The 12430-nt window shown below is 45.3% G+C and overlaps 1 protein-coding gene across 4 annotated transcripts in view; it reads left to right on the top strand.

Moving 5' to 3' along the window:
* The window catches only part of ASB5 (ankyrin repeat and SOCS box containing 5), a 110430-nt gene that overhangs the window by 89488 nt on the left and 8512 nt on the right, over nucleotides 1–12430 (top strand). For all 4 annotated transcript variants that reach the window (XM_082245646.1, XM_082245647.1, XM_082245648.1 and 1 more), the window contains exons 4-5: nucleotides 614–764; nucleotides 8373–8507. In XM_082245646.1, coding sequence (XP_082101772.1) covers nucleotides 614–764; nucleotides 8373–8507 — 286 coding nt within the window. The remainder of the gene's footprint in view (nucleotides 1–613; nucleotides 765–8372; nucleotides 8508–12430) is intronic.

Below are 12430 nucleotides of genomic sequence, written 5' to 3'. Positions count from 1 at the left end.
CACAGCCGACAACGGCTGTGAAATGAATGGGAAGTGACTTCACCCATAGAGTTACTATGGGGCTTTTGTTGTCGGCTGTGTCCTCTGCACCCACCTCCATAGCAAAGCCACAGATGACAGCTCAGCGTGGGATCGGGACAGATCGGCTTTAAAAAAGGTGTGTATACTGATTTCTTCCTTACAGGGCTAGATAGGTTAGTGTTAGATTGTGGATGTCTGTAGATGCAGGGATTTTAGTGTAAGGGTGGACTTACACTTTAAGAGTTTGTGTATTTTCAATTTTGTCCATGAAGCCAATGAAAATACCCTCTCAGGGCTGTACAGTATTTTTAAAAACATTTTTCTGCATTGGTTCATGTCCCCCATGACAGTAATGAGAATCCTATGTTTTTTTTGAGAGTAGTTTACCTATTAGCTGTAAAAATGGGCAGAATTTAACAAAATGTTTAAATCCTCGTAGAGTTCAATAGGATTTTCATCCAAGTTCAGGTTCAAACTAGGTTCGCCAAATCCTTGGTGAATCAAGCCCAGGCAAATTCTTTGAGTAAGCAAATAGGTTCCTTTAAGGCTCTTGCTTCATGTCTATCCCGAGACATCCTTTAATATGTTTTAGGTGAATGCTACAACTATTGATGGAGTGACTCCTTTATTTAATGCATGTTCAAGAGGCAGTGCAAGTTGTGTGGAGCTGCTACTGGAATATGGTGCAAAGGCACACCTGGAGACATGTCTTCCTTCGCCTGCTCATGAGGCAGCAAGTAAAGGTAATTTGAATCTTCAAATAGATATTAATTTATGATAGCACTGTTAAGCAATACTGTAATGTTCATATATTTGCGTATAGCTAGATTCCTATGGAGTAAGCATTCATAATACACACTGATAAAGCTATACTTTAGGCAGAGGGCTAAATAAACAATTGATACACACGAACTATACAAGAACTGTTTTACCTGCCTAGCATGTGTAATTCTATTTAGCCAGTCATGTCATCCAGGCACTGCTATTAAACAAAGAGCCAGCTTTTGGACTTCCCTGCAGACGACACTCCAACAATGCAGTCTGGCCTGGAACCCATGAATGCATTTTGGCCCACAACATCCTTTTTCAACCAGGAGGCCCAGACACCAGTGCCGGGACAAGTTATCTAGAGCCCAGGGTGAACATGCCAAACTGCGCCCCCCCAAGATGTATGATCATTATGTGTCAGCAAAAAAATTAGGCACTAACCTCTCCTAGGTCAAATCCCCTGCTGAAATCCCCCCAACACATCTCCCAGTTCAAATCTTCTCTCTCCCCAAATCCCCCCAGCACAATCCCCCCCCCAAAAAAAATCACTCCTGCTAGCACAAATCCTCAACCACTCAAGTTTCCCCTCCGAGTACACATTCTGTCCCCCCATTCCAAATCCTCCCCCCTGTCGGGATCTGTGTCATTACGTGGGTCACCTGCTGGTGGCACTGTTGTTCCTGTAACTGAGGGGCGCAGTTCCAGGGCCCACCAGCGGGTGTCTCCCAGCAGCTGGACTGTTCTTTTAATTAAGCTGCACCTGAGGAGGACTGCTGAGGGAATATAAGCCCGCCCTTCACTGAGGCTCAGTGCTTCAGTATTTTCTCTGCTAGCCGTGTCCCTATCTGAGCCTGTATCCTGAAACCTGTATTCTGATCCTGAGTCCTGTTCCCTGCATCCTGCTTCCTGTACCTGGCTCCCTGCTTTCCTTGTCTCCTGTCCCTGTCCTGTCCTGATATTGTTTGCTCCATCCCTTTGTATATAGTTTGTTAGGTTCTATTGGGGTTTTGTACTGTTATCATTTATATTTTGTTTGCTTGTTTATGGTCACTGGTGTTGGTATTGGAGTGTGTCATTTTGCTTAATAAACTTATTTACATCTTTATCCATCTGGGTCCTGATTCCTTAGTGCAGCCAATTGATCTGATCACCCTTGCTGGATGCCTGCATGTGGTATCCCTGACAGAATACCGAAGCCACTAACGATCAGATCGGTTGCACCTGGGAATTAGGAATTTTCTGGTTGTTGCAAGATGCAGTCAGAGGAGGTCTTTTATTTTTCTTTGCTTGTAACAGAAGACAGGGAATATTGTTGCCAAATTTTGAAAACTTACACTAGCGAGCAGTTGTTGGAATGCATCCTTTTGGCCCACTCGTTTGTTGACCAAGGCAGAGTTTTGTTCAAAGAGATTCAGCCACTTATTCAGCTCTGTGCAGAGTTGGCTTTATCTAATACCCCTAAGGGTAGTGATGATTATTCTCCTCCTTTTAGTGTCTCTTAGGTGGTATCTCTTGTGTGGCTCTTGGAAGATGATAAACCCTATTTTATTGAACATTATTCAGTGTATTCTCCAAAGGCCCTGTTGGATTGCATGAATGCTGTATATTCTCTAATCAGACAAGGGGGTTGTAAATTGAGTTTTGTTCAGGCCTTACTGCAAACCTGGTCAGATCTTTCCAATTTAGCATCAGCTAACTCACACCAATCCACTTCTGCCTCTGGACACCAGTTTTCTCAAAGTTTCTCCTCTCCGTTACCCGTAGCAACCACAGCTGCAGTTAGGTATGGTTTGCTTTCCATTGCTTGTTCATATCCTGGCTTAACGAGTTGCACTTTTCCTGCATTTAACCCTGTGAAAACTTCCTCTACTAACCTGTTGCCCCAAGCAACCTCTCAGAAATTCTCCTCTGTAACTGTCTCTCCTTTTCCACCATCTCCCAATACTGCCATTTCGCTTCCATCTACTTCACAATCTATTCATAGCCCTGCAACCACTAGCAAGATTCCTGTATCTAAACCTAAAAAGAAAAGGAGATTTTTCCCAACACATACAATTATACCTGTTACCCAGCCTGCTGATCCGGTGCCTGTTTCTCAGCCTGCTGTTCTGATGCCCGCTGTTCCAGTGCCCGCTGATCCAGTGCCCACTGATCCAGTGCCTCCTACTGAGCCTGCTGATCCAGTGCCTGCTGTTCTGATGCCTGCTGATCCAGTGCCCACTGATCTGGTGCCTCCTACTGAGCCTGTTGATCCAGTGCCCACTGATCCGGTGCCTCCTACTGAGCCTGCTGATCCAGTGCCCGCTGTTCTGATGCCTGTTGTTCCAGTGCCTGCTGATCCAGTGCCCACTGATCCGGTGCCTCCTACTGAGCCTGCTGATCCAGTGCCCGTTGTTCTGATGCCTGTTGTTCCAGTGCCCGCTGATCCAGTGCCCACTGATCCGGTGCCTCCTACTGAGCCTGCTGATCCAGTGCCCACTGTTCTGATGCCTGCTGTTACAGTGCCCGCTGATCTGGTGCCTCCTACTGAGCCTGCTGATCCAGTGCCTGCTGTTCTGATGCCCGCTGATCTGGTGCCTCTTACTGAGCCTGTTGATCCAGTGCCCACTGATCCGGTGCCTCCTACTGAGCCTGCTGATCCAGTGCCCGCTGTTCTGATGCCTGTTGTTCCAGTGCCTGCTGATCCAGTGCCCACTGATCCGGTGCCTCCTACTGAGCCTGCTGATCCAGTGCCCACTGTTCTGATGCCTGCTGTTCCAGTGCCCGCTGATCTGGTGCCTCCTACTGAGCCCGCTGATCCAGTGCTTGCTGTTCTGGTGCCCGCTGATCCAGTGCCTCCTACTGAGCCTGCTGATCCAGTGCCCGTTGTTCTGATGCCTGTTGTTCCAGTGCCTGCTGATCCAGTGCCCTTTGATCCGGTGCCTTCTACTGAGCCTGCTGATCCAGTGCCCGCTGTTCTGATGCCTGTTGTTCCAGTGCCCGCTGATCCGGTGCCTCCTACTGAGCCTGCTGATCCAGTGCCTGCTGTTACATTGCCCGCTGATCTGATGCCTCCTACTGAGCCTGCTGATCCAGTGCCCACTGATCTGATGCCTCCTACTGAGCCTGCTGATCCAGTGCCCACTGATCTGGTGCCTCCTACTGAGCCTGCTGATCCAGTGCCTGCTGTTCTGATGCCTGCTGTTCCAGTGCCCGCTGATCTGGTGCCTCCTACTGAGCCTGCTGGTCCAGTGCCTGCTGATCCGGTGCCTCCTACTGAGCCTGCTGATCCAGTGCCCGCTGTTCTGGTGCCCGCTGTTCTGGTGACCACTACCCAGTCTGCTGACCCAGTGCTTGCTGTTCCAGTGCCCGCTGACCCAGTGCCTGCTGTTCCGGTGCCTGCTGATCCGGTGTCTCTTACTCAGCCCGCTGATCTGGTGCCAGCTGATCCCGTGCCCGCTGTTCTGGTGACCACTACCGTGCCTGCTGATCCTGTGCCTGCTGACCCAGTGCTTGCTGTTCCAGTGCCCACTGACCCAGTGCTCGCTGTTCCGGTGCCTGCCGACCCAGTGTTTGCTGATCCAGTGCCTGCTGAGCCACGGTCTGCTGCCCTGTTTGATGTGCCACTGTCTGTTGCCCAGCCTGGTGTGCCACTGCCGGATATCCTGCATGCCGCTGGCGCTCCCCTGCTTGATGTCCAGCTTGCCTTCAGTCCCAGTGTTGGGACATGTGTTGCAATGAGGGCAGGTGTATCCCTAATGTTACGCCTCTTCAGCAACTTGACCTGTGGGGTGCCTAGACGGCTTCCAGACCCTGGTGGTGGGGCGCATGATCAATTGCTGGACTCTGGCGGCACGCCTTCCGGCAAGTTAAAGGGCTTTGGCCTAGAGAGTGCTAGAAGACCCACAGACATGGAGGGGAGACCTTTTTGGACTTTCAGGGTAGAAGCACAATGGAGCGTCCGGAGGCCACTCCTTAAAGGGGGGGGAACTGTCAGGATCTGTGTCATTACGTGGGTCACCTGCTGGTGGCACTGTTGTTCCTGTAACTGAGGGGCGCAGTTCCAGGGCCCACCAGCGGGTGTCTCCCAGCAGCTGGACTGTTCTTTTAATTAAGCTGCACCTGAGGAGGACTGCTGAGGGAATATAAGCCCGCCCTTCACTGAGGCTCAGTGCTTCAGTATTTTCTCTGCTAGCCGTGTCCCTATCTGAGCCTGTATCCTGAAACCTGTATCCTGAAACCTGTATTCTGATCCTGAGTCCTGTTCCCTGCATCCTGCTTCCTGTACCTGGCTCCCTGCTTTCCTTGTCTCCTGTCCCTGTCCTGTCCTGCTATTGTTTGCTCCATCCCTTTGTATATAGTTTGTTAGGTTCTATTGGGGTTTTGTACTGTTATCATTTATATTTTGTTTGCTTGTTTATGGTCACTGGTGTTGGTATTGGAGTGTGTCATTTTGCTTAATAAACTTATTTACATCTTTATCCATCTGGGTCCTGATTCCTTAGTGCAGCCAATTGATCTGATCACCCTTGCTGGATGCCTGCATGTGGTATCCCTGACACCCCCCTTCATCCCCCCTCCCAACATAAATTCTCCTTCCTCCAAATTTTCCCCTCCTTGAACATATACCCCCCAGTAATCCCTACTAATGCAAACCCCCCCACCCCCCCAAAAAATGAAATTTCCTCCTAGCACAAGTGCCCTCCCCCTCTACCATATCACCTCTTCTAGCACAACTACCCTAAATTCCCCCCTCAGCACAAATCCTCGTCCCCCATGCCAACACAAATTCCCTGAATCAATACTCTTAGAACACCTTCCAAATTTCCCCTCATACAAAAAGTTTGAACCCTTCTGCCACCACATTTTCCCTCCCAACACAAATAGCCTCCCCACAATCTCCTCAAGGCACCCCCCACCTCACATGATACCACAGTGCCCAGGGCAGCTGTTCCTCCTGCCCACCCCTTTTCCCGGCCCTGCCAGGCACCCAGGTGAGCCTTCAGGTTCCTCCATGGGTGTCTTGGAAACAATGCCAAAAATTGCCCCAAAATTGTATAGTGGATCAAGCCTGACTTTTTGTTGAACAAAGTCACAGGTTTTCATTAAGCACCATTATTACCTTCCAGCCGCTGGCGTCCTAACAACTAATTACATAATTGGTTGTCTGATTCCACAAATAATCTGGTGAGGCCAAGTGAGAGTTGTCCCTATCTACTGTGAATAGTTCAGTTGGAGTATCCCACTATTCCTTTCCCCCATCCAAGTTCCACAATAAATACAAAAAACAAATAGAAAACCAAATACCCTGGACTGTTTATTGAGTAAGGCCTCTTTCACACGGAGCGGACCGTATTGCGATCCGCTCCGGCACTTTTTTTTTTTCATGGACACAGATGACACTTGTGTTATCTGCTCCGTATGTCCGCATATCATCCCATCCGTTTGCGGATGATATACGGACATAATTCATGTTTATGGGATTGCGGATGTCAGCAGATGACACCGCTGACAACCGATTTTGCATCCGTTCCGTTTTTTAAATGGAAGAAAAATAGGGTTCTGTTCCTTTCCAAAAAATGGAACAGAACTGAAAGGACGCAAATCGGATGTCAGCGGATGGTCATCCGCTGACATCCGTAATCCCATAGACATTCATTATGTCCGTATATCATTCGCAAACAGATGGGGTGATTTACAGACATACAGAACGTCCATGTGAAAGAGCCCTAAGGAGCAAACGGGAGTAAGGATGGATGTTTAAAAAAAACCCTGGTGACTGTCTGCAGATAATCAGAGGGAGATCCAAGAAATCAACACACCTGTTGGGTTTTTCCTACTGTCTTTGGGGTATTTCTTTTATTTCCTAGATGTATCCCTCTCATCAGGACAGAAAGTGGGGAACAATCTCCCCAATTGGCATACCATTCTATCAAAAAAGCTAAAAAAAGCTTTGGTTAGAGTTGGGCTTTGCTAAAATAAAACGATTTCTTATTGCCTTCTTATAAACTTTATGTTTATTTGGGTTTCTTTTCTTAGGGTTGACTGTAGCAGTTTGGATATAACATAAATACAAGATGCAGTCAGTGAACACAACAGTTAATCTCTGGTTACGCTCTCCCATTAAACAAACAATACATTCATTGGCATTGTAGGGAGTGTATTTAGTTCTAGCAGAATGATGGCACTGCTGGGCTCCTAACAATGTGTATATTATTATGAAGAGGGTTCACAGATTTATAATATCTTGACCTATTTAAGATATATAATTATATTGCTGGATTGAACAGTACAAAGAATGCCTGGTTCTAATCTTGCACTAGAGAAGCTCAGAAAAGTTTAGCTGCTCATGCTAGACTCCTGAAAAGATATACTGTAAGCATGATAGCGATTCAGTCTATGCATCAGTTCTGGGATTGGGTTTTAACCACAAAGTGACGTACCCATACCCATTGCGTGGTTATACCGGGATGATGCCTCTCACTAGAGGCATCATGTCGGTACCGTTGTTTAGAGCCGGCGGTCGGCTTTCCGGCGGTAACAACCGATGCGGCTCGGAAGCCGCTCGATCGTTACCCCAGCGAGCGGGAATGGACGTTCCCGTTCGCTGCTTTCCGCAGCTCTGCCCGGGTCTCCTGTCCCACCGGGAGACCCGAGCACCCAGCCGGCACGTCCGCCGGCTGGATGGAGTCCCGATCTAAGCCGGATGCGGCTTCGATCGGGTCTCCGATGACGCAACCCGGTTGCTAAAGGCGGCAGATTAAAAAAACGAGTGTATTAAAAAATTCAGTTTTTGGGGTTTTGAATACACGGAAGTGCAGTGGAGGGGTCTAGGGTCTTTTAGACCCTCTATCCCTCCATAAAGAGTACCTGTCACTTTTATTGCTGTCACAAGGGATGTTTACATTGCTTGTGACAGCAATAAAAGTGATCAGATTTTTATTTATTTTTTTAAACCTGTGTTAAAGTTAAAAAAAATAAAAATAAATAAATAGAAAAAAATAAATAAATACATTTTAGCCACCCCCGTCGCCGTTAGCTCGCGCATGAAAGAAAACGTATATGGAAGTCATGCCGCGAATGAAATCACTGTTCAAACCACACATGTGAGGTATCGCCACGATCGCCAGAGCATGAGCAATAATTTTAAAAAAATAGCTACACTCTAACTCTAAACTGGTAACCGTTAAAAAAATTTAAAACGTTGCCATTCCACGGGTGTGCGCAATTTTATACCGTAACATGTTGGGTATCTCTTTACTCGGCGTGACATCATCTTTAACAGTATACAAAAAAATGGGCTAACTTTACTGTTTAGTTTTTTCTAAATGCAGTGAAATGTGATTTTTCGTACTTTTTCCAAAAAAATTGAGTTTTAAAGACCGCTGCGCAAATACCACGAGACAAAATATATTGCTATGACCGCCATTTTATTCTCCAGAGTCTTTGCTAAAAATATATATATATATATAATGTATGGGGGTTCTAAGTAATTTTCTAGCAAAAAATGCTGATTTTAACTTGTAAACAAAAAGTGTCAAAAATAGGCCTGGTGGGTAAGTGTATGTTACTAAAGATTTGTAATCCCTCCTGTATATATACAGGCCACAGTGAATGTCTGGATGTTTTGATTTCCTGGGATATAGATGTGGACCAAGATATTCCTCACCTAGGCACTCCTCTTTACATGGCATGTAAAGGACAACACATAGCTTGCGTGAGGAAACTCCTATATGCAGGTCAGTATGAAAAACTATAAATAAATAATACAATTAAAATATAGAGAGCTGCATTCCTGTCCTGTACGCTTCAAAAACCTACCCAAAACAACCACTGAAATTACCTTTTTCAGAACGAACTTTCCTTATTGTTCTAACCTAGTACTAAAATTTGTGAAAATATGTAAATACCCTAGTGTGAGATGACTGCTACTGATGACGGGAAAAACACAACATAAAGGACCTCTTTCTCTCTGCTGCCTAAAGCATACAGTAGTTGCCTTCAAAAGTTTCCAAGGACACTTTTTTGCTGTGCGCCCATTGTAGGAGGAGCATGCACTTTAAAGAGGTTGTAAACCCCGGAAGAAAAAAAAACAACAAAAACAAAAAACCTGGAAGACAACAGCATAATGAGCTAGTATGCGATGCATACTAGCTCATTAAGAAATACTTACCTTAGAACTAAGCCCTCACCGCCGAGACGGCTGACATCTTCCCCGTTGTTTCTTCCGGGTTTGCGGGCTCCAACGCTGTGAGTGGCCAAAGCTGCAATGACATCACTCCCTGGATAACAGTGGTAATAGCCGCAATTTCCCAGATCGCCGCACACTTCCGGAACGCGATGCGTTCCAGCCGCCAGAAATGCGTTCCAACCAAAAGCGGAAATGACATGATGAGGCTCTATGTGTTTCGTCAGTTTGACGTCATCAGGAGCAGCGTCTGTTATCTACACTCGTTTTTACTTCTGATATGTCAGTACATTTCCTATTATAATAAAATGGCATATTGAAGCAATACTTCACTATGTGAGTCTTTCTTTTTCCTCCATATGGTCTGGATCTCCTAAAACATATATTATTTGATGGCAAATTGATTGAGTTTGATATTTATTGGAGAGTATTGCCCTGTACCTTTGAGAGAGGATCTGACTGGATGCCCAGAGATACTAAGATCGATGCCCTTTGATCTGACGGGATTATACCCCTGAGTATTGTCACGCTTATTACCCCTGCAGGGGTATCTAATTCCGGTGAGTGCGGTCATTATTGAGAGGGGAGCACTATTGTTTCCTCACCTGCATGACTACCTTTGGATCACCTCAAGATCTACAATTTTGGGACTCCATATATTTATTCACCTTATGGACTATTGTTTAATATACACTTGGCCACCTCTGCACCAATCATTTTATTAAATAATTTTTGTGGATTTATCTAACCACTTTACCACCTACCAAAAATCATTTGGTTTGTTTACTCTATTATAGATTGGATCAACTATCGTTTATTTGATATATTATTTATTTAGTTATTTACAGTGGTTTATACACTGATGTCACTTATTTGTGCACATTGTGTCACTTTTTTAGATATTATTTATTATTGATGCTTTACACTACACTATCGCACAATTGGCACTTTATACTTATTGTTTACATATTTTTATTCCTATTTATGTTTGAATTGATGCAAATATTGATCCTGGTTATTGCACTCTAGCACTTTATGCGCATCTGACACTTTAATATTTCATTTATTGTTTACAGAATATTGATATTCTGTGGACACTTTGACCTAGGCAGCGCTATTTACCTTCCCCCCACTCTAATTTACTTTATATACCCCTTCTTGGGGTTAAATTCAGAAGGTAGGCAGCAGCCAACTAACTATCCTCAGTGCAGATTTTCTTCCATTAATTTCCTTTCTAAATTGGCCTGTGTATGTATGAATGTGAGTTAGGGACCTTAGATTGTAAGCTCATTGGAGGGCAGGGACTGATGTGAATGTACAATATATACTGTATATGTAAAGTGCTGCGTAAATTGACAGTGCCTATATAAGTACCTGTAATAAAAAAGTAACGTGTTTTACCATAATTTTTTTTTAAAATTGTCGCTCTTTTTTTGTTTATAGTGCAAAAAATAAAAATTGCACAGGTGATCAAATATCATCAAAAGATAGCTCTATTTGAGGGGAAAAAAGGGCATCGATTTTGTTTGGGTACAGCATTGCACGACCGCGCAGTTGTCCGTTAAAGTAACGCAGTGCCGAATCACAAAATAGGGCCTGGTCATTAAGCAGCAAAATCTTCCAGTCTTAAAGTGGTTAAGAAAATTCAAAGCATTCACTGAATGGCACTTGTGCCCACCAGCCAACCTCCTGTGTTCACAATGCAGCAGAAGAGCTACAGTGTCTCACAAAAGTGAGTACACCCCTCACATTTTTGTAAATATTTTATTATATCTTTTCATGTGACAACACTGCAGAAATGACACTTTGCTACAATGTAAAGTAGTGAGTGTACAGCTTGTATAACAGTGTAAATTTGCTGTTCCCTCAAAATAACTCAACACACAGCCATTAATGTCTAAACCGCTGGCAACAAAAGTGAGTACACCCCTAAGTGAAAATGTCCAAATTGGGCCCAATTAGCCATTTTCCCTCCCCGGTGTCATGTGACTCGTTAGTGGTACAAGGTCTCAGGTGTGAATGGGGAACAGGTGTGTTAAATTTGGTGTTATCGCTCTCACTCTCTCATACTGGTCACTGGAAGTTCAACATGGCACCTCATGGCAAAGTACTCTCCAAGAATCTGAAAAAAAAGAATTGTTGCTCTACATAAATATAGCCTAGGCTGTAAGAAGATTGCCAAGACCCTGAAACCGAGCTGCAGCACGGTGGCCAAGACCATACAGTGGTTTAACAGGACAGGTTCCACTCGCAACAGGCCTCACCATGGTCGACCAAAGAAGTTGAGTGCACGTGCTCAGCACCATATTCAGAGGTTGTCTTTGGGAAATAGACATATGAGTGCTGCCAGCATTGCTGCAGAGGTTGAAGGGGTGGGGGGTCAGCCTGTCAGTGCTCAGGCCATACGCCGCAGTCTTGCATCAAATTGGTCTGCATGGCTGTCATCCCAGAAGGAAGCCTCTTCTAAAGATGATGCACAAAAAAGCCCACAAACAGTTTGCTGAAGACAAGCAGACTAAGGACATGGATTACTGGAATGATGTCCTGTGGTCAGATGAGACCAAAATAAACTTATTTGGTTCAGATGGTGTCAAGCTTGTGTGGCGGCAACCAGGTGAGGAGTACGAAGACAAGTGTGTCTTGCCTACAGTCAAGCATGGTGGTGGGAGTGTCATGGTCTGGGGCTGCATAAGTGCTGCTGGCACTGCGGAGCTACAGTTCATTGAGGGAACCATGAATGCCAGCATGTACTGTGACATACTGAAGCAAAGCATGATCCCCCTTCCTTCAGGGACTGGGCCGCAGGGCAGTATTCCAACATGATAACGACCCCAAACGCACTTCCAAGATGACTACTGCCTTGCTAAAGAATCTGAGGGTAAAGGTGATGGACTGGCCAAGCATGTCCCCAGACCTAAACCCTATTGAGTATCTGTGGGGCATCCTCAAACGGAAGGTGGAGGAGGGAAAGTCTCTAACATCCAATAGCTCCATGATGTCATTCTGGAGAAGTGGAAGAGGACTCCAGTGGCAACCTGTGAAGGTCTGGTGAACTCCATGCCCAAGAGGGTTAAGGCAGTGCTGGAAAATAATGGTGGCCACACACAATATTGACACTTTGGGCCCAATTTTTACATTGTCACTTAGGGGTGTACTCACTTTTGTTGCCAGAGGTTTTGACATTAATGGCTGTGTGTTGAGTTATTTTGAGGGGACAGCAAATTTACACTGTTATACAAGCTGTACACTCACTACTTTACATTGTAGCAAAGTGTCATTTCTTCAGTTTTGTCACATGAAAAGCTATGATAAAATATTTACAAAAATGTAAGAGGGGTGTACTCACTTTGGTGAGATACTTTATATACCTCAACTATGTTTTATCTGTTTGCCTCATTTACCTTATATGTAAAATTACCTTAACCGCTTGCCGCCCGCCCGCCGTCATATGACGGCGGAGCGGAGCGACCATTA

Source organism: Pelophylax lessonae (genome assembly GCF_965119305.1).
Source record: "Pelophylax lessonae genome assembly, chromosome: 1".
In the NCBI taxonomy this organism is placed as follows: domain Eukaryota; kingdom Metazoa; phylum Chordata; class Amphibia; order Anura; family Ranidae; genus Pelophylax; species Pelophylax lessonae.
Note: the sequence above shows the minus strand (reverse complement) of the source record. Positions and strands in the feature narration are given on the sequence as shown.